Genomic DNA, 23,193 nt, shown 5'->3' with positions numbered 1-23,193 from the left:
AATAGCACTCCTCACGCGCGGCGCATGGGACACTTGACTCGCAACTGATTTCAATACAGGTGACACGAGAGACACTACATGATCCTCTAATAAGCCTAAATATGCACGGCCACACACATTTTGGGTAAAATAGTCAGTTTTGTGTAATTTTAAACTGTTATTTATCGAGTATTGAATGGATCATAAGTATATTTAACTAAATTTCTCTCGCTTCCTCCGCTATCGTGGATTTATTTTTCCACTGAGCTCAACACGGTGCATTCTGGGATCACTTACCTAAGGATACATACGATGCTACCTTAGAATTTGGCCAAAATTTGATAACTTTAGAGGCAGCATAATTAAGATACCTACCTTTTAAAACAGACTTCGCATTGGGAGCGTGCCTATGATGTCTTAAAATGTTGCCTCCGGAGGACACCCACTAGGTTTTGGAACAGACCCGTAGAATGTTTAAAATCCAATAGAAGTTTACTTTGAAAAAAATCACCTTTTCAAAATGGAAAAGGCTTTTGTTTCATGGGATAAAACTGGACCTTAAAACTGTTTATTCTAAGATGACATAGAGATGTGTGGTTGGGTAATGAGAGTCAGATTGCAATTTGGGGCCATAACAATTGCAAAGCGAAGTTGGGCAACAGACGGTACCAACACTGCCCATTCAGAGGAGTCTATAAGCTTGACACAAGCTGTGATTGGACAAGAGGGGCAAGGTGGCATCTTCCTGAGGATCTTCAGACTTCAAACACTGAGTGTGATTCAGGTGTGCTGGTGGTGATGTTGATGTCATGTGTACAATAGTTGGGTTGGAAACCCAAAGAGGAACCCAACATGTAGGGCTGACCGACAAGGGTTGACGAAAGAGGGCGTACCTTGGAGTTCTTGGCCCCGCTTCGTGTTGACTGCCCGGAGAAGGTGCGTGTGACCAGCTGCTCAGGGGTGGATGGAGACTTGGAGGTGTCCGAGTGCTCTGAGCCTTTCTCCACCATGATGTCCGTCTCTATGTTCTGCAGAACGGGAGATCGACAACGCTTCCGCAGAACTGGAGAGCAAGCAGGGGAACTCCGGTTAGAGTTACTGGCAGTGCTGGAAATAAAGAGAGAAATACAAATGAAGGTAGTTCTTTGAAAACTCATAGATCAACTGCAACTTAAATCTCTAGAACAGATCATGTTATCCTTTGATTTACTTTCACAGAAACTCTTTATCTGTGATTCCACTATTTAAGTGATTGCAAACCAGTTCACCTTTCAAAATGTGTGTATCATGCATCCCTTCAAGTGTATTGCATTTCTAAACAGCTTCCAAACCACAATAAACATGAACATGACAACAACAGGTTTTGCCTGGTGAAATAAAAGTTGTCGATACACAGACGGGGTTTCCCTCAGATCTTAATACTCATATTTCAAAAACCACCACCCTAGAACTTAACAAATCATCAATGACCTAAACAAGTACACCGCAAACACCACTGACCAAAACGAGTACACCACTAATACCTCCGATCTAAACAAGACCACCATAAACCTTGAAATTAACAAGTCCACCACAAACACCACTGATCAAAACAAGTCTACAACAATTACCACTGATTTAAACAAGTCTAGCGCAAACACCACTGACCTAAAACGAGTCCACCACAAACACCACTGACCTAAATAAGTTCACCTCAAATACCACTAGTCAAAACAATCACTCACAAGCACCACTGACCTTAAAACGTCATCCACAAACACCACTGGCCTAAACAACTCCACCACAATCAACACCTCTCTAAAAGAATGTGCACCACAAACACCACTAACTAAAAAAAGTCCACTGCAAGCACTGCTGACCTTAAACACCACTGACCTTAACAAGTCCACCACAAACACCACAGACTAAAACAAGTCTACAACTTTCACCACTGACCTAAAACAAACCTGCCACAAACACCACTGACCTAAAACAATCCTACCACAAACATCTCTGACCTAAGACAATCTCAGCACAAACACCACTGACCTAAAACGAGGCCAAAATAAACACCACTGAAAAAGTCCCCCACAATCACCACTGATCTAAATAAGTTCACCTCAAATACCACTGACCAAAACAAGTAACTCACAAGCACCACTGATTAGTGTTGGGTTTGAGTCCACCTTAGTCGAGTCTGAGTCAAGTCCGAGTCTATAAACAATTGAGTCCGAGTCGAGTCCAAGTCCAAAAGGGGCCGAGTCGGACTCAAGAACGAGTCCATAACAGGCAGAGTCCGAGTCGAGTCCAAATTAATCTGTTCATGAATCTGAATTAAAATTGTAACCGTAAACTCAACATCAATATTTTAAGCTTTAACTTCACAACTAAGAAAAACAATTTGTCAATATAAATGTAACAAAAACACCTCTGTTGCCTTTCATATATATATTTTATGTTAGTATCCTGCTGAACAAACTTCAAATTAGTTTCAGAATGAAAGCATATGCTTTAGGTGTATACAAACAAAACTGTCCTTCAACACAATTCTTATTGTGTTCTGTTGCCATTTCAATTATTTGTTGATTTTTCCCTTCCACTCAAACATAGATTAAAGCAAGTGAAAGCTGCATTAGTCATTACAACCGAATAATTTAGTTTTAATTTCTACTTCATTTTCAATTTGTCAATTCAGTTTAATTTTGTTTTATGTAAAATTATCCCTATCTCAAGAAATAATAGTCTATACTGAGATTTCTTTCTGAATCTTTTTTCTCTATCTGCCGACTGATTTGTGAAAATACATACTGTACAAATTAGTCAACACAGTAGTAATTAGCACTCACTGAGAAGTTACGTCTCACGATTTGATTGCAAATGCTACATCCTAAAACACTGGAAAAGCCCACTGAAAATATTAGGGCCATGTCATCACGGACATGATTTTCTAGTTAATTTGTGGGAAACCGCACAATGCAGGGCAGTTCTGCATGCTGCCCGCTGATGCGTCCGTGTGCGTCTCGCAGCATTTGCTACAGAAGGTAGAAGAAAAAAAAATTATATTTGCTTGAGCGGCAGCCATGTTGGTCTGCAATTAGTCAGTGAAATCTTTAAATATCATACAAAGAAAATTTAATTGAGCTCTTCTTTAACCACGGAATCAAATCAAATCACTTTTATTGTCACACAACCATATACACAAGTGCAATAGTGTGTGAAATTCTTGGGTGCAGTTCCGAGCAACATAGCAAGTGACAATGATGAGACATATACCAGTCTACAATAAACATCAAATTTACACAATACAATTTAAAATCTAACATACACATAATTACACACAACACAATATACAAATAATAACATACAATGTACATTATACAATACACACAATATAGAATACACATTATACAATAATAAAAAAAAAGTATATATAGTATATATAAAATGTACAGTAGGTTGTATTTACTGTATTGACATTCAGGATGTCGGTTGATAGTCAGTTGCCAGTCTGTTGTTAAGATAGTATATAATTTATGACAGTCCATTGTGAGATAATAAGATTAATAAAGTGCAGTGCTGATGTATATTGATCGTGAGAGATCAAGAGTTCAAAAGTCTGATTGCTTGGGGAAGAAGCTGTCATGAAGTCGGCTGGTGCGGGTCCTGATGCTGCGATACTGCCTGCCTGATGGTAGCAGTGAGAGCAGCCCATGGCTTGGGTGGCTGGAGTCTCTGATGATCCTCCGAGCTTTTTGCACACACCGCCTGGTATATATGTCCTGGAGGGAGGGAAGCTCACCTCCGATGATGAGTCTGGCAGTTCGCACCACCCTTTGCAGGGCTTTGCAGTTGTGGGTGGTGCTATTGCCGTTGCAGGCGGAGATGCAGCCAGTCAGGATGCTCTCCACAGTGCTGGTGTAGAACTGTGTGAGGATGTGGCGGTTCATTCCAAACTTCCTCAGCCGTCTCAGGAAGAAGAGGCGCTAATGAGCCTTCTTCACAACGGCCTCAGTGTGGACAGACCATGTGAGGTCCTCAGTGATGTGGACACCCAGGAACTTGAAGCTGCTGACTCTCTCCACTGGTGCTCCATTGATGGTGATGGGGCTGTGTTCACTTTCTCTTCTCCTGAAGTCTACCACAAGCTCCTTTGTCTTACTGACGTTGAGGGAGAGGTTGTGCTCCTGACACCAGCATGTCAGAGTGTGCACCTCCTCTCTGTAGGCTGTTTCATCATTGTCAGTGATCAGACCTAACACCGTCGGATCATCAGCAAACTTAATGATGGTATTGGAGTTATGTGTTGCCACACAGTCATGTGTGTACAGGGAATACAGGAGTGGGCTAAGAACACAGCCCTGCGGGGCTCCAGTGTTGAGGGTCAGTGATGAGGAGATGTTACTGCCCATTCTAACCACCTGGCGTCTACTTGACAGGAAGTCCAGGATCCAGCTGCACAGTGAGCTGTTTAAGCCCAGAGCCTGGAGTTTCTCATCAAGCTTGGAGGGCACTATGGTGTTGAATGCTGAGCTGTAGTCTACAAACAGCATTCTCACATAAGTGTTCCTTTTTTCCAGGTGGGAGAGAGCAGTGTAGATGCAATGGCATCATCAGTGGAGCTGTTGTTGCGGTAAGCAAACTGCAATGGGTCCAGTGATGGAGGTAGCACAGAGCAGATGTAATCTCTGATTAGTCTCTCAAAGCATTTGCTGATGATGGGGGTTAGAGCAACAGGTTGCCAGTCATTTAAGCAAGTGATTTTGCATTGCTTTGGTACAGGCACAATCGTGGACATCGGGTCCAAAACCCGGTCCCCTCGTGTGTTAAAATTGATGTGTTGGTGGAATTTTGGTGCAATTGATTTAAAATTGGCTTTGTTAAAGTCCCCGGTCACAATGAACGCAGCCTCAGAGTGTGTGGTTTCCTGCTTGCTTATAATCTCATACAGTTCCTTGAGTGCCCGGTCTGTGTCGGCTTGTGGCGGGATGTACACAGCTGTGATAATGACCACTGTGATTTCCCTCGGTAGCCAGAATGGTCGACACAGAAGCATGAGAAATTCCAGATCAGGAGAGCAGAAAGATTTGATAGTACATCAATGTACGTTCCTCTGATCACACCAAGATTTGTTGATCATAAAACATACACCACCACCTCTGCTTTTACCTGAGAGGTCTTTCGCTCTGTCCGCTCGGTGCACAGAGAACCCCACGGATTTGATGGCTGAGTCTGGAATCTCCGCAGACATCCAAGTTTCTGTAAGGTAGATAATGCAGCAGTCCCTCGTCTCTCGTTTGAAACAGATCTGCGCCCTCAGCTTGCAGAGCTTGTTGTCCAGAGACTGAACATTTGCCAGTAGAATACTGGGTAGCGGGGGTCGATTTGCGCGACGTCTTACTCTGATGAGAATGCCGACTCTTGTTTCCCCTTTTTCTTCTGCGTTTCCGCGGCCGGGCAGCCCAGACAAAGGGCTCCGCTGATGTGTTTGTAAACAGTGGGTCAGCATTGAGGAATTTGAAGTCCGGTTTATGGTGTGTAATTGCAGAACCAATGTCCAAAAGTGTTTGTCTGTCGTAGACAATAAGGCAGACAACATCCAAGACAAAAAACATAAGAATTGTAAACAAAACAAACAAAAAACTACAATGTTGCTTCGGAGCTCGCAACGCAGCAGCAATACTCGGCGACAAAAACATGGAGAATAATAAATTTATCCTCATAAATGTCATAAATGTAACAGAATTTTCCTTCAAAAGTGTCAGAGATATAAGCTAAAAAAATAAGTGCATAAGTTACCTGGTGGTTTACAATTAAAATAAAATAAACATTTAAAATAAAAACATCATAACCAACTAAATTCAACTCGTAACATGAAGTTTAGCTTCATACACAAACTCTGTCATCGAATAATACATTTATTTTATAGTCTATAATTAAATTATAAACAAAACATTTCACTGCCCAAAATATCCTAACATTTTATTGTACATGGTTGAATGTTGTGAATGGTGGACAAATGCTGTAAAAGAATGTATTTTAAGCAGCTCGTCAGTGCTTTGAAATTATTCAGTCAATAATAAATAGGAGCTGTTTATCTGTTTAGGGTTGCTGTCTGCTTTAGCAATAACACTCCACCGCAAACACCACTGACCTAAACAATTCCACCGCAAAGACCACTGACCTAAACAATTCCACCGCAAAGACCACTGACTTAAACAATTTCACCGCAAAGACCACTGACCTAAACATGTCCACAACAACACCACCGACCTAAACAAGATTAGTGCAAATACCAATGACCTAAAACAAGTCCACCACGAACACCACTGACCTTAAACAAGTCCACTTCAAATACCAATGACCTAAACAAGTCCACCACAAACATCACTGACCTAAACAAGTCCACACCAAAGACCACTGACCTTGAACAAGTTCACCACAAACTAGAGGTCTTCACGGGTCCAAAAATTCATGCCCGAACCCAAAGAGACCCGGAAATGTACTACCCGGACCAAACCGGACCCGTCTATTATTTGAAAGCTTGGACTCGTACCCATGCAGAACCGAGAAATGCCAGACCCAGACCCAAACCAGACCCGTCTATTATTTGACAGCTGGGACCCAGACCCGGCCGGGAGACACAGACCCAATTGACACCGATTTCACAGTTGATTGCTATTAACAAGTTAATTTACAAGTTGTGAAAACAAAACTTTGTGTCTTACCTAATGTAACGTTAATATCCTTCTCCCCTGTGCCTGGCCATGATGCATATAATCCATCCTCCTTGCCAAGAAAGTTGGTAAAATACATCCAGGTTTTCTGTGATTCCTTTCTTGCTGATTGAAACAGCATAGCTAATCCACTCATTATTTCAAAAATTCCACTTGCTGTCACGGTGACAGATGACAAACATGATTAGAATCAGCTTTCCAGTTTTTTTGTATCTCGCATAAGATAACTTCGACTGTTTGCCTGTTTGAACTATAATAATGATTGCTCGTTCATTGCCACGGCTGCTAACGTTAGCATTGCTAATTTGCTATCGTGTGCCTTAACTCCACTCTGTCTCTGAAGTCACTCAGCTCATTGTGGCTCCGCTCCGTTTTTCACCTTATTTCCTGGCCCGCACTTTCTCATCCTAATTTTACAATGTTGCAAGTTACAACACACACAAATAGCACCATCATCACCAGCGCTCTCTGATCACGGCCGGGTCTTCTCGGATCGACTCGGGTATTACACATAATGTTAAACAGACACAGGACCCGCAGCAATAGAATGGGACCCGACAAACACCACTGACCTAAATAAGTCCACCACAAACACAACTGACTTTAAACAAGTCTATTTCAAATACCAGTGACCTAAACAAGTCCACCGCAAACACCACTGACCTAAACAAGTCCACCAACAACAATGACTCTAAACAAGTCCACCACATACACCACTAACCTTAAACAAGTCCACTTCAAATACCAATGACCTAAACAAGTCTACCACAAACACCAATGACCTTAAACAAGTCCACTTCAAATACCAATGACCTAAACAAGTCCACCACAAACACAACTGACCTTAAACAAGCCCACTTTAAATACCAATGATCTAAACAATTCCACCACAAACACAACTGACCTAAACAAGTCCACTGCAAAGACCACTGACCTAAACAAGTCCACCACAAACACAACTGACCTAAACAAGTCCACCACAGACACCAATGACCTTAAACAAGTCCACTGCAAACACCACTGACCTAAACAAGTCCACCACAAACACCAATGACCCTAAACAAGTCCACCACAAACACCACTAACCTTAAACAAGTCCATTTCAAATACCATTGACCTAAACAAGTCCACTTCAAATACCAGTGATCTAAACAAGCCTGCCGCAAACACAACTGACCTACACAAGTCCACCGCAAAGACCACTGACCTAATAAAGTCCACAACAAACACCACTGACCTAAACAAGTCCACCATAAACACCACTGACCTTAATTAAGTTCACTTCAAATACAAATGACCTATACAATTAAATCACAAACACCACTGACCTTAAACGAGTCCACCACAAACACCACTGACTCAAACAAGCCTACCAGAAACAGCGCTGAGCAAAACAAGCCTACTGCAAACACCACTGACCAAAAAGTGCACCACAAAAACAACTGACCTAAAACAAGTCTACACTGGACACCACTGACCTAATACATGACCGAAACTTTTTAATTGCATTATGCCATTCCTAAATACTTAAGGATTTTCCAATAACCCATTTGCACCTCACAACAAGAAAGGACCAGAGCCAGAAGTGTTGATAAATGGCAGACAATGAGAGAAACAAGGCAAACCACACAGACATCTTCATGTCCTCAATGTTGTAGTGTTTCTACACATCAAACCTGCAACACACCACATTTAATTAATTATGAGAATGATCTTATCACCACTAACACACTTACACAATAGCACACTCACATACCATATTTTGTACATATGTAAGCAAACTGCTCATTGATTCGTCTCTGTTGTAGCTAAACGCTCTTTCCACTTTCGAATGGTAGCAACTTGGTCACATTATAGGGTCTTATGCAATGGCTTACGTAACTACTAGCCAATCAGAATTGTAAAACGAGGTCACTACACTATTCTACAGTTTCAGTAGGGCCTTGAGAGAGTGAGTGCACTGTGTGTGTATGTGTGTGTATGCGGGTGCACTGATCACAGTGATTAGCAGAGATAGCTGCCCACTTTGGCCTGTCAGGTGCACTGCTTTTATAGAGATGCATGCTAATCATAGTTGGTGCGACTATCCTTATGAGGACTCTACATAGACATAATTAATTTTATACTGTACGAACTATAGAGTCTATCCCCTAACCCTAACATTACCCCTGAACCTAACCCTCACAAAAAACTTTCAGCATTTTTACATTTGTTTACATTGTTTAGTATGTTTTTTAAGCGATTTGAATTATGGGGACACTAGAAATGTCCTCATAAACCACATTTATTGCATAATACCATTGTAATTACCAGTTTGTAACCTAAACATATTTCCTCGTAAAACACACACACACACACACAAATACAAACACCAACACACACATACACACTTGAGTACCTAATTCTTATGCCCCTGGTTTCTGAGAGCCATCATTTATCAAGTGGATGAGTGGCTAATGGTCTCACAATACCGCTTTACACTTACTCACTTGCCTTTTTTCCTCTGTAATGTTGTCTATTTACCAATCCGATCTCATAGAAATATGCAATTTCTCTATTAGACACAAACAACGTGGTTTGTTCCACCCCACAGTAAAAGCTTAATGTGTGAAAGAATATGAATTTCTGTTTGGATGAGATGCAATCAAGCAGAGATGCCAGAACATCCTTAATAATGGGAATGACACACACACACACACACACACACACACACACACACACACACACACACACACACACACACACAAACACACACACAGTGCCAGCTCTTTTCCATTGCTGTAGCCTGCCACAAGTGAATATGTTTCCATGGAAACAGTCAGCGCAGGACTGGCCAAGTTTGCAAGTGTTTAGACTCCAACGGGAGTGCAAGAGAGAGAGATGGCAGAGCAAAAGATGGCAGAATGTTAGATAACGAACGCAGGCATGCATAGCTACATTTCATGGCACAGAGAAAATGTGCTCTTGATGATGTCATCAAAATGTACGGATAATCGTCAATCAGAACATTTGATTCAGCATCTACTGAAAGCATCCAAACACAATTTGTGTTAGTCATAGGTACAAAACACTAAAAATGCCTTATTTATTTTTTTGGTGAGTATGTGCTAGTATAGCCTACATTCCCATATTGAGGTGGACTCCTGACGTGACAGTCCTATTATAGTAATGTTGCTATGGTAACAGGGGTGTTTATATATTCAGAGTGAAGTGCAGTTAGCACAGTTATTGTTACTACTGTAAAACCATAGAAAAATAATATATGAATTCTCCAAACAGAGTAAGGAACCATTCGCACCAAATGCATCCTTACGCTAAAAAAAACCTAGATGAGGCACCATAAACAGAAAAGAAAGCAGGTGTCTCGAGATGTGTTTTTAACAGTTGAAGTTTTTTTTTTAACTTACGGTGTCTAAAAAATGTGGCGCTCATGCACGAGACGCTAAAAAACAAAACAAAACAGTGAGACATCATGCTCATCCAGTCAAAGACGTCTAGCACAGATTTACATCGGAAACAAATTTAAAAACAGTGCGGATGAATGCAAAAAACAACCATGTAAATCTATGGAACTCCACACGAACATACAAACAAAAACATTCTCCAGGGACAAACAGGCACTCCTGAAAATTAATGATCTAACAGTCACGTTGTTGTCAAACCCTCCCTCAATGCCTGTGGCCCTTCTGTGAACCAAATAAGAATGGTCCCATCCAGTTTGCCATGGGAAGGACTCTGGGCTGTTCCGGAAGCCTCTGTTTTCTCTGCAGTATTGGCTGAACTTGAATAAATGACAAACTGCCAGAATCCCACTTACACTTACACACACACACACACACACACACACACACACACACACACACACACACACACACGCACGCACACACACAGCCACAACAAGTCTGCTGAGAGAGGATACCAGTCGGGATTGCCTTGTGTTATACAACAATTACAAACTTAAAAGAAAATTTAGACCAATAAGAGGAGGTAAATACATGTGTGCATACTGTATGCATGTATGTTTATGTGCAATCTTACCCTCAAAAACCAAAAAATGGACCAGACCTCTGTTACTTAACCTGACTGTCTGTCTGTCAGTCTCTCTCAACAGCAAAACAAAACAAAAACAAAACCTGATGCTAATAAAACCAAAATGACAGTCCAAACAACCATTGTTTGGTCCATCAATTCAAAGACATGCATCAATTAGAATATTCAGTATGCACAAATAAAAAACCTAAACAAAATGAAAAGTTTAAAGCCAAATACACGTCACAAAGGGCCATAACCACCATAGTCAATCCATTATGTTTACATGTGCAGTTATAGTCGAGTTACAGTGGGCTTTTGCTAAGCTTTCATTTGTCTGTTCAAGTATGACACAATGCGTGATCGAACATTTGAAGTAAGGATGGCAAATATGCTGGGTTGAATATGTGCTTCGCATCACCTGTCTTTCAGAGCTTGCGCAAAACACTGAGGCCAACTGTGGTGCGATTAGCGTGTATACATGCTGGACAAAGTCGAGCTACAAAATGCATTATCAAGGTTTGTCGGTCCGACTTCGCAAAAAATCAGAAAGCATTTAAATGACATTTTAAAGAGAAGTTGTGGTCTGATAAGTTGTGGTCCAGTTGTTGTTGAATAACGTGTATAAATGCAGACGAAGCTGAGTTACAATTGTATTATCTAGACTTATTAGTCTGACTTTTAAAAAATCATACGGAAATCATATACACGACATTTTGATGAAACAATTTGGTCCGATTAACATATATAAATGCAGATGAAGCTGAGTTACAATCACATTACCTAGATCAGTTAGTCTGACTTCACAATTTTGTTTTAAGTATTTACATGACATATAAAAACTGATAAGTTGTACTCCAGTTGTGTGCAGATTAATGTGTATACATACGGACAGAGCTGAGGTACAAATGCATTATCGAGATTTGTAAGTCTGACTTCACAAAAAATTTACATTTTAAAAAGACAAGTTGTGTTCCGATTAATGTGTATAAATGCAATGAAGCTGAGATACAATTGCATTATCTAGATTTGTTAGTCTGACTTTGCAAAAGTCCAAAGCATTTACATGATATTTTAAAAGACAAGTTGTGGTCCGACAAGTTGTCCGATTAACTGATTAACTTGTATAAATGCGGATGAAGCCAAATTACAATTGCATTATTTAGATCTGTTAGTCCGACTTTGCAAAAATTGGAAAGCGTTTACATGACATTTTAAAAGACATGTTGTGGTCCAATTAACGTGTATAAATGCAGACGAAAGCCAGTTACAGATTACCTAGATGTGTTAGTCCTTACATGACATTTAAAAGCTGTGGTCTGACAAGCTGCGGTCTGATTAACGTGTATAAATGCAGACAAAGCAGAGTTACAATTGCATTATCTAGATCTGTTAGTCCCACTTCACAAAAATCGAAAACATTTATATGACATTTTAAAATCAATCTTGAATATTTGGTTACATCCCTGACATCGAAACACAAATTTGAAATAGATATTAGTAAGATACTGTACATCCAACACCAGAGATACTAGGCTAGGCAAACCATCATCTTTAGGTGAAATGTACTGTATCTGGTGAGCTATAGGTAAACAAACACAGGAGTTGTTAAGGCCAGATGGTTGTGTTCACCCTCCACAGACAGACACACGGTGTGGGTGTGACAGAGACCATGTGCCGCACCCATTCCTGCTGCCAAATCAAAACACACACATGGACACTCACTCCTCACGTTAGAATGATGCACCCCAACAGAGAGAAAAGAGAGAGAGCAATGGAGAGACAAGTGTCGGAAAGAAACGATGAACAGATCTAAATTAAGAAGCTAAGATGAGAAAGTGTCAGTATGAACTTGTTAAATAATTAGCCGGAGATTACGTCACCTCACATTCAAATACGCTATAGACATACAGTATAACATATAATAAAAAATACAAGCAAATACACACATGCATAGTAGGTTTCTGTCAAGACTAACCTGGCTGCCATGTATCACAGCTCCGTTGTACTCTGCACTACTTGGAGCGAGGGAGAGATGGATGGATGGAGAGATGAAAGAGGAGGAGGACAGAGGCATTCCCAAATGGATGAAGATGGTACGAGCGATGAGTGATCGACACTACAGTCGCTCTTCCTGCAACTGAGTCTCTACCTCTCTCATGGCTGTAGCAGCTCTTTCTCTCTGCACAACACTGTCTCTCTACGCATCTATGAGCTCACAGCTCAGGAGAAAGCTATGTCTCACGCACAGTTTTGAGAACAAGAGAGAGCGACATGGAGAGAGAGATTAAGTGAAAAGCAAAGGTTGTTAGAGGTGAGGGATGAAGGGGTAGGTGAGAAAATGATGGAGACAAAACCAAATGTGCCTGAGAGCCAGGCAGAAAGAGAGAGAGAGAGAGAGAGAGAGAGAGAGAGCGAGAGAGAGAGAGAGAGAGAAATGCATTTTGGTGGCTGGGTGCTGTGAGCCAGTTGGCTTGTTAATTATTCAGTCTTGATGAAAGAAACAGACCTGACATCATTCACTTTCAGTTCGCTTTACTGGCCACACACACACACACACACACACACGCGGTTATCCTTATGAGGACTCTCCACAGACATAATGATTTTTATACTGAACGAACTATAGATTCTATCCCCTAACCCTAACCCTACCCCTAAACCTAACCCTCACAAAAAACTTTCTGCATTTTTTCACTTTCAAAAAAACATAGTTTAGTATGTTTTTTAAGCGATTAGAATTATGGGGACACAAGAAATTTCCTCATAAACCATATTTATAGCATAATACCCTTGTAATTACCAGTTTGTAACTTAAAAAAAAAAGTTGCCTCCGCATCTGGAGACATAGTGCGTGTGGAGGCTTCACGCTATTCTCCGCGGTATCCACCGAGAGCGAACCACATTATAACGACCATGAGGAGATTACCCCATGTGGCTCTACCCCCCCTAGCAACCGGGCCAATTTGATTGCTTAGGAGACCTGGCTGGAGTCACTCAGTATGCCCTGGATTCGAACTCGTGACTCCAGGGGTGGTAGTCAGCATCTTTTCTCGCTGAGCTACCCAGGCCCCTTAAAAGTTTTATTTAAATATTTAGATAATATTTAAAATATTTTTTTTTAATTGATTTTTAATATGTTATAAAATATTTTTTTATGTAAACATTTGTAGTGAAACTGAGTGACTACAATTAGCTGAGGTCAGAATATACAAATGTTATAAACATCTATTGAAGAAGATATTCAAATTTTTTTCTCTAACTGTTACATGAAAAAATGTAATCTAATTATATATCCTATATATTATTATAGCCTATATATATATATATATCTCGTTACAAAGACACCTGTCAAGTGGTGGGATATATCAGGCAGCAAGTGAACAGTCAGTGCTTGAATTTAATGTGTTGGTAGCAGGAAAAATGGGCAAGCGTAAAGATCTGAGCAACTTTGACAAGGGCCAAATTGTGATGGCTAGACGACTTGGTCAGAGCATCTCCAAAATGGAAGGTCTTGTGGGGTGTTCCCGGTATGCAGTGGTTAGTACCTACCAAAAGTGGTCCAAGAAAGGACAACCGGTGAACCAGCGACAGGGTCATGGGTCTCACTGATGCATATGGGGAGCAAAGGATAGCCCGTCCGGTCCAATCCCACAGAAGAGCTACTGTAGCACGAATTGCTGAAAAACTAAATGCTGGCCATGATAGAAAGATGTCAGAACACACAGTGCAACACAGCTTGCTGCGTATGGGACTGTGTAGCCGCAGACCGGTCAGAGTGCCCATGCTGACCCCTGTCCACTGCCGAAAGCACCTACAATGGGCATGTTAGCATAAGAACTGGACCATGGAGCAGTGGAAGATGGTGGCCTGGTCTGATGAATCATGTTTTCATTTAGATCATGTGTATGGCTGGGAGTGTGTGCGTCATTTACCTGGTGAAGAGATGCAGCAGTATGCACTATGGGAAGAAGGCAGGCCAGCGGAGGCAGTGTGATGCTCTGGGCAATTTTCTGCTGGGAAACCTTGTGTCCTGACATTCATGTGGATGTTACTGTGATACGTACCACCTACCTAAAGATTGTTGTAGACCACATACACCCCTTCATGGCAACGGTATTCCCGCGCCCTGCCACACTGCAAAAATTATTCAGGAATGGTTTGAGGAACATGACAAAGAGTTCAAGGTGTTGACTTGGCCTCCAAATTCCCCAGATCTCAATCCAATTGAGCATCTATGGGATGTGCTGGACCAACAAGTCCGAACCATGGAGGCCCCACCTCGCAATTTACATGATTTAAAGGATCTGCTGCTAATGTCTTGGTCACAGGACACCTTCAGAAGTCTTGCGGAGTCCATGCCTCGGTGGGTTAGAGCTGTTTTGGTGGCATGAGGGGGACCTACACAATATTAGGCTTGTGGTTTTAATGTTGTGGCTGATTGGTGTATTTATATACAGTATATATATATATATATATATATATATATATATATATATACATATATATATATATCTTCATTTAAATGGTCCGGTAATCACTGGCTGATGCTTCAAAAGGTCAGAGGCAAAAGTGTGAGTCCGGAATTGCATACTACCATACTACTTTTACTATTTCTGTCACAGACAGATATGGAAGAAGTAGTATGAGTAGTATGGGTAGTATGCAGTTCCGAACTCAGCCATAGTTTTAACTTTGAGCGGCCACTGGAGAAATGCTGATGCTTCTCTCTAGCAAGACACGTGAATGCGGCTTTAGTTTGCTACGTGTGTGAATGTCGAAAAACCTTCCCCGGGAAACTCCGGGAGAAAGCTAGCCTACCGCAGCAATCCCTCATCAGTGCCAAGCATCGTGTTTGGCTTTTAGGTGATAGTTAAGACTTGACGTGCTTGTGTGATATTAAATTGCGTCTTACAAGGGCCGCAAATGACTTGAATTTTGTCATAAGTCCCATTTGTGTTTGTTTTGTAAGAGGTCCTTTTTCCATCACTTGATCACTGACATGGAATTGCTGTTGTGTGTGTTTGCGTGTCCCCGGACACATTGCAAAGGTTCTGGATGATTCCAACCAGTGGTCAGAACTCACACAAAGCTGAATAAAATGTCAGAATCTAATGTCGAATTGCTAAATGTGTAAAAAAATAAAATAAAAAAATAATGCGTCAACATGTATATTTTCACTATCATCTTATTTTAGATATATATATATATATATATATATATATATATATATATATATATATATATATATATATATATATATGTATATATATATCATTTTATATAATATTTGATAAATAACATTTATATATGATATTTTATATACTTGAACCCAAAATAAACAAGCCATTCAGAAACTCTGAAGAGATTTCTCATACTATTGCTTTAAATACACAAATGCAGTTGTCACACTCTCCTGAGCTTAACAAAATATCTATAGTGCTTGACTAGATAAAATACAAATATTTCTGAAACTGACTACATACAATGTTTAGCTACACAGGCACACTTAAGTTTCTTTTATTTACTTAATGCAGGGCATTTGGCCTTTTTCAGTAATAACTTCAGTGAGAGTCCGAAGAGTTTGGAAGACAGAAGAGCAACATCGGAGCAATCCAGAAAGATAGTGTAAGCACAAGAATGTAAAGGTGTTTGTGGACAGTTTCTCCAGAGTAAGAGTTTTGAATCTGAAGCATGGAGACTGCTTTTCTGTTGCCAGTTGCCTTTGTTCTGTGTACAGCATTGTAATGGCAGCCTGGCCTTGGCAGGACACAACTGGGTTGGAAGTTCCCGGTGACGCTGTTATCATAGAGGAGCCATATCCATGGTGACAGCACCAACCGTTCACATGCAGTCTGTTCTATCATTCTGAAAGGCAGTCTAGGCTTAATGCTCTATGAAGCAAACACAAACAACCTATCTCCCTCCCTCTCTCTCTCTCTCTCTCTCTCTCTCTCTCTCTCTCTCATAAATGCAAAGCCCAAACTCTCATAACAATCACTCTGACCTGAGCTGGGTGTGAAGGTACAGATTGCCCATCTCATCCTGACACTACGGATTTCATAAAAAATAAAATAAAATAAAAAAACATCCAACAGGAGGCGCTATTCTGAACTCACATCCTCCATCGAGGCAACCAATATAACAAGCATGAATGGGATTTTGCTTCAAAATTAAGATTTGAACACAGTATCACATCCTTTTTTGGAACTCAGATTTACTTACATTTATGACACACTTGCAACTGCATATTTAACGAAATAATTCCAATCATGAAAGTGGGGGTTATAACCCTTGTTATTGTTCTCTTTGTATCCTACACATACAACTGTTCTTGTGAATGTGGCTTTGTGTGGTACTTATGGGTTTATATGGGCCAATGACAATGAGAGGGAATTAAAGTCATTGTGTGACCACGTATACATGCACTTAAGAAAACAGTTTATTCCAGGGTTTTTGCATATAGCAGCATTCTGAAATGTCATGTAAACAAGGACGCTGACAATTGCAGCGGAATTGTGCTGCAGGTCGCTATAAACAGCAACAACTGTAGAATGTTTTAGTTAAATAAAACAAAGCAACAGAGAATAAAATAGTGAAGTCTTCCTTGGATGCCATGTTTGTTACACTATATGGCCAAAAGTTTGTGGACACCCCCTTCTTATTAATGAATTTGGTTACTCCATTAAATCCGGTAAAGAAAAATCTTAATGTTTCTTTATGTAATGGCTTGGGCTTTGTGTGCTTCCAAATTTGTGGCAACTGTTTGGGGATAGCCCTTTTCTGTTCCAGCATGACAATGCCCCTGTGAACAAAGTGAGGTCCATAAAGAAATGGTTTACTGTATCTGCCGTGGAAGAAATTGACTGGCCTGCACAAAGCCCAGACCTGAACCCCACTGATCACATTTGGGGTGAACTGGAACAGCAACTATAAGTCAGGCCCCATCGACCAACATTAGTTCCTGACCTCACTGATAGCCTTGTGTCTGAATGAGGGCAAATCACTGCAGCCATGTTACTACATACAGTATAGTGGAAAGCCTTCCCAAAAGAGTGGAAGCTGTTATTACAGCAAAGGGGGACATTGATGCCTAAGGTTTTGAAATCAAATGTTCATCAAGCACATATGGTGTCCACAAACTTTTGGCCATATAGTGTATTTAGACAAGCGTTGAGGGAAACTACATTGTTGTGGAGAAAGCTGCTTACTAAATGAGCCACATGTGTGTATGGGGGTAAAGAGAAAGTGCTAACACAGCTCATGTAAACGCATACACCGATTTCGAGCCATAGCAGCTTTCTTGCAATAAACGGCTTTCTGGTGTTCATGTAAACTTGGTTATTGCCTGAAGAAAAGGGGGAGTGGCCAAACTCAACACTGTTGAGGTCACACAATGCACTTCAATTCAATCAAATGGCCCAATCAACTGCACAGAGGAAACCAAATCTATTATGTGACAACTTGGAGCCAGTTTTTGGAGCTGGTCTACTGGGATCAGTTTCTGCCACAACAGGAAAAGTTAAGTAATGGTAACTGGTGGAAAGTTACCATTAGCATTCACTAGAAAAACATATGAGTTGTTGAGTTGCTGACATGAAATTCTAGCACTGTTAGCAGTGTGGCATGCTATAATTTATTAAAAACATTTTTAAACAACATTTTTCTTTTACACAATGTTGGCTTGATGAAGTCAACATACAGTTACAAACATGGGTCAGTTTTTTTTTTTCTTACCCAACATCAAATACTTAATCTGTAAACTCCTAAACTAAGCTATGTCCACCAAACTCAACACAGACCTTCAGACTGTTCCTGACTGAAATAACAATTTTACTGTAGTGAACAATCAAATGTCCCCAAAACCTCAAACTATATAACCCTTAATACAACCCTCAAATTCAAGGTTTTTGTCAAGCCAACTTTCACATTTTTCTGGATTTTTTTTTCTTCCCTTTTCTACTTATACAGTCTAGAGTTGTAATGACTTATTTAAAATATATATATATATATATATATATATATATATATATATATATATATATATATATATATATATATATATATTAATTGAAAGACTACATGGAATATTTATAAAAAAAAATATTTTGTCACACAGCCTAACTGAACCTCATAAAAGCTAAAAAGCTAAAAAGTCACAGTACCTGAAATATACACTTTCCATTAAACATTCGTATAAATGTTACAATTTATACATATAAAGCTAATTATCGGCTATAACAGTAGAAAGTTCCCACAGGCCTAAATAAAAGTTGAGGGAATATACAGTACTCTTTTAAAGAATTGCAACACTTTTCCTGTGTTGTGGCAAATCATGTGACCACCAGTGAGCCAATTAAACAACAGGCAAACTGGGAAAATGCTCTTCACAGGTTCTCTTTACAAGACGAACTGCACAGAAAGCTGGAACCTCTTCTGCTGGTGGAAAAGGGACTTTCTGAATTAGGTCATACTGGAAAGAAGCTGCATGCTTCTTTTATTAAAATAATAATAATAATAATAATAATAATTTTATTTTAAATTTCAGCCCAGGTGAGTGTCTTTTTTGCAAGATTATTTTTGCAGATATAAGAGTGAGTCAATGGCAACTATGACTCATCCAATAAAGCATGTGAAGAAAAAGCTAAATAAATCAATAATAATAATATTTTATAAAAATAAACTCAATTACAAATGCTGTACATCTAACACAATGTTAAAGAGCCCAGTTGTTTGGTAAATAAACACACTGAATGAGCTATTTGGATGCACACAGAGGCTAAACTAAATTTTTAACTATGGAAACAAATGAACAAATAGCAATAATGTATTTTTCTAATGAACTGACAATTCTAAAGATATGACAGATGACAAAACAGCCAGTGGAGACCACTGAAGAAAGAGTAACCATAAAGATAATATGATAAACCAGCAGACAGAGCAAGCAGCGAGCTGTCTCATTATGACAGGGAATTGTATGGATCATTGCATCTATTGAAATTAGGGACTGATTCCTGATTGATCAACATGGCAGTGTTATAAACAATACAGTGACCTCGTTAGTGCGTTCTAAAATACTTGTGTGATCTAACACGTCCTGTGGTCTAAGATTATTAAGAGCATTTCCTCCACATTTATACCCAAACAACAACACAACAAGCATGCAATGGTTCAAAGTACAGCACAGAGTGAAAGAGAAAGAATATAAAAATAAATGGCAACTGCCCCTTAGTGAGTGTTGTGATTATTTGTGCTGCACTGGCCTGTGAAATATTCCGTTGTTAGATTGAAATTTTCTATTTTTAAAACAAATTAGTTGGTAATTGACCAGTTATAACAAAGGCCAATTTTTTTATTCAATATCAAGATTTTAGGTTAACATTAATATAAATGTATAAGGTAAGGTGTATATTTTAGGTGCTTTAACAGCTCAACATTTCTTTTACATTTTTTCAGCATTTTTAAATACCTTTTAGTTTTTCTTTTGTAGTTCACTTAAATAGTCTTCTAGGAGAATAAATTACATATTTAATGTTATCTCTTAATAAATATGAATCATAAATTCCATGTAGTCTCTTAATGAATATGTTCATAAAATCTGCATGTGTAATGATTACACAAAATTTAGAAACATGTTGTATCGTGCAGAGATCATAAAAACTGCATGCCTAATTATTACACACAAATATGAATAATGAAATATTAATTTCATGTGTAGTAACATTTAAATTAACTGCTTTAATTTGACTTAATGTTATTCTACACATAACCTTTAGTAATAACAAATGGTTGTACATTTTACTGTCTATGTATATGCATATCTCTTTATCCACTTCTACAGTTATTCAGTATCATAGAGAACTAAAGCACAGTGTGGGACAGAGCATCCTTAGGGCCCTATTATAAGAGTGCTAACACTAAGTGCAGCACTATGTGCTAACTCTTATGCACAAAGTCAATGGGCATGACCCAAGCATACGCAAGAATTTTCATTCAAGTCTAGGTGCAAGTGGGTTTGGCAAAATTGCGTGTGCAAAGAGCTAATGGGCTGGGTTAAGTGCAGTTTAATTCAGAGGTTCTACTCCGGTTATTGCGCCATGTGCATCCTCTTACATAGTCTATCCCCTTTCAAGCACCAGCAAAAAAATAAAAATAAAAAACTAAAACAAAGACAGCGCATTCATAAGTAGTTTGTAGTGTAAATTGGCAGTGTGTAATGAATTAGAAGAATAGAAATATGGACTTGCATCCTTTTGTGTATTAACTGCATCATTGTTGAATATCAGGCATATTTCTATGACAGTGACATGCATGGAAAATGTGGTTCTGGTCAAGAACTGGATGTAGGCTCTGATAAATTATAAAGAATGTAAGTATTATTAATCATATTGATCAAGTGACACAATTCATGGCTAGTATTGACAGTGATTGTATCAACTGTGAATTTTTGCATGCAACTACTTCAACCAGTTGATTATGGTTTAAAAATTAAGATTCATTTATTGAAATTAGATTTCAAAATTCAAAATACACTTAAAACGAAATGGAAATAAATTCAAATTAACAAAGTAGTAAAAAGAAATCATATAAAACCACCTCCCCAAATCCAAACATTTTACTATTTACATTTCACAAACACTTTCCTGTGGCACAAAAATTGCGCTTAGAATTAGCGCTCTCACGAAAACTGGATAAGACATTACGCACAGTCGTTGCACGTTGTGCTGTGTCTAGCGCTCACGTAAATAGAGCCCTTAGACTATAAAGACAAATGAAATGTTAGTAGAAACAAAGGGTGCTGAAGTATAACATTACAGTCTTCTTTATTAATGATGTGGCATGCAGAGCTGTGTTTCTATGAGCCTAAGTCTGGATCCTTCAATACTCCATGGTGTGCTACCCTATTTAAGAGTATGAAATAGCTGTCATTTAGACAGAAAGGGAGAGAAAGAGCAGGGAAGGGAACAGCAGCATCCCTGGGGAAATTAGAGTGATAAAAAAGTCTTCCAATGCATGTGGCAGTGAGAAAGAGAGAAAGAGATAGAGAGACCCTTATGAGAATAACCATGCTGCGTCAATCAAAACTTCCTGCTGGGTTTTGGGAATCACAAGTCCACACTGTTCCCAGAAGAGATAGTGAGAGAGATCTTCCCAAACTGAGACCTAACAAACCGAGTTCAAGGACAATACCTTTATCTTTTAGTTAATTTTCTCTAAACTGACATTCACAGCGTCACACTTCATGAGTCATCATTTAGCAGGAGATACAGACACGCCTGAGACTAAACAAAAGACCAGAATTGTTCAGCAACAGCACCTGGTCCTAATCCCAGTAGACAAAGCACATAAGATGCTCTACATATGCCAAATAGAGCTCTGGAACAGACAACTCTCTGGAACTGAACCATTTTCATCTTAAAGGGCTGAAACTCACTCTCATACCATCCCAGATGTGTATGACTGTCATTATTCTGCAGAACACACATTAAGATTTTTAGAAGAATATTTCAGCTCTGTAGGTCCATACAATGCAAGTGAATGTGTGCCAACATTTTGACACTCCAAAAAGCACATTAAGGCATCATAAATGTAATCCATATGACTCCAGTGTTTTAATCCATATCTTCAGAAGTGATATGATAGGTCTGGGTGAGAAACAGATCAATATTTAATCTTTTTTTAGCTAGAAATTCTTCTCCCTGCCCAGAAGGGGGCAGTATGCACGAAGAATGTGAATAACAAAAACAAAAGAAGAAGAATGTGAAAGTGAACTGTTTCTCACCCACACATGTCATATCGATTCTGAAGACATTGATTTAACCACTGGAGTCTTATGGATTACATTTATGCTGACTTATGTGATTTTTGGAGCTTCAAAATCTTCATTTGTGTTCAGCAGATGAAAGAAAGTCTTACACATCTGGGATGGCATAAGGGTGAGTAAATGAGAGAATTTTCATTTTCTGGGTGAACTATCCCTTTAAACCAGTGACTCAAGCAGATGAATCTGATTCCTGTTCCTGTTTAAATGAGAAGTGTTTGCTGGTTGACATCAACATGAACCCAAAATTGACTTGGTCTCCTGATAATGTTGCAACTTAACCTTTTGAGATAATCTTAAATAATGTTTTATGTTATTTAACAATGGAGCAATGGCTATTTTCCAAACCAGCACGTAGAACTTCAGTGCAACATTACGGGAGCTGTCAAGCTCAAAAGTGCTGAACTACAGCCGAAACTTTTGCCAAAATGTCCAGGAGTTTGTCTCCTAAAAATAAATAAATACATTAAAATAAATAAATTAAACAAATAGTGTGACAATACTGCCAAACATTGAATCTGCACATCATCTTGCACTTGCTGAAAGTATTTAAGTATTCAAATTTACAGGTAGGGCTAAACGATTTAAACAAAAAATCAAATTGTAATTATTTTGAAAAATACTGTGATAGTGATCTGATCTGCGATATGA

At 39.3% G+C, this 23,193-nt stretch overlaps 1 protein-coding gene across 1 annotated transcript in view; it reads right to left on the bottom strand.

Moving 5' to 3' along the window:
• Window positions 1-23,193, bottom strand: part of gramd1bb (GRAM domain containing 1Bb) — a 131,627-nt gene that overhangs the window by 35,932 nt on the left and 72,502 nt on the right. Inside the window, exon 4 of the mRNA XM_051656079.1 lies at window positions 873-1,086. Coding sequence (XP_051512039.1) covers window positions 873-1,086 — 214 coding nt within the window. The remainder of the gene's footprint in view (window positions 1-872; window positions 1,087-23,193) is intronic.

Source organism: Myxocyprinus asiaticus, chromosome 26 (genome assembly GCF_019703515.2).
Source record: "Myxocyprinus asiaticus isolate MX2 ecotype Aquarium Trade chromosome 26, UBuf_Myxa_2, whole genome shotgun sequence".
NCBI lineage: Eukaryota > Metazoa > Chordata > Actinopteri > Cypriniformes > Catostomidae > Myxocyprinus > Myxocyprinus asiaticus.
This window is presented reverse-complemented; position numbering and strand designations above follow the sequence as displayed.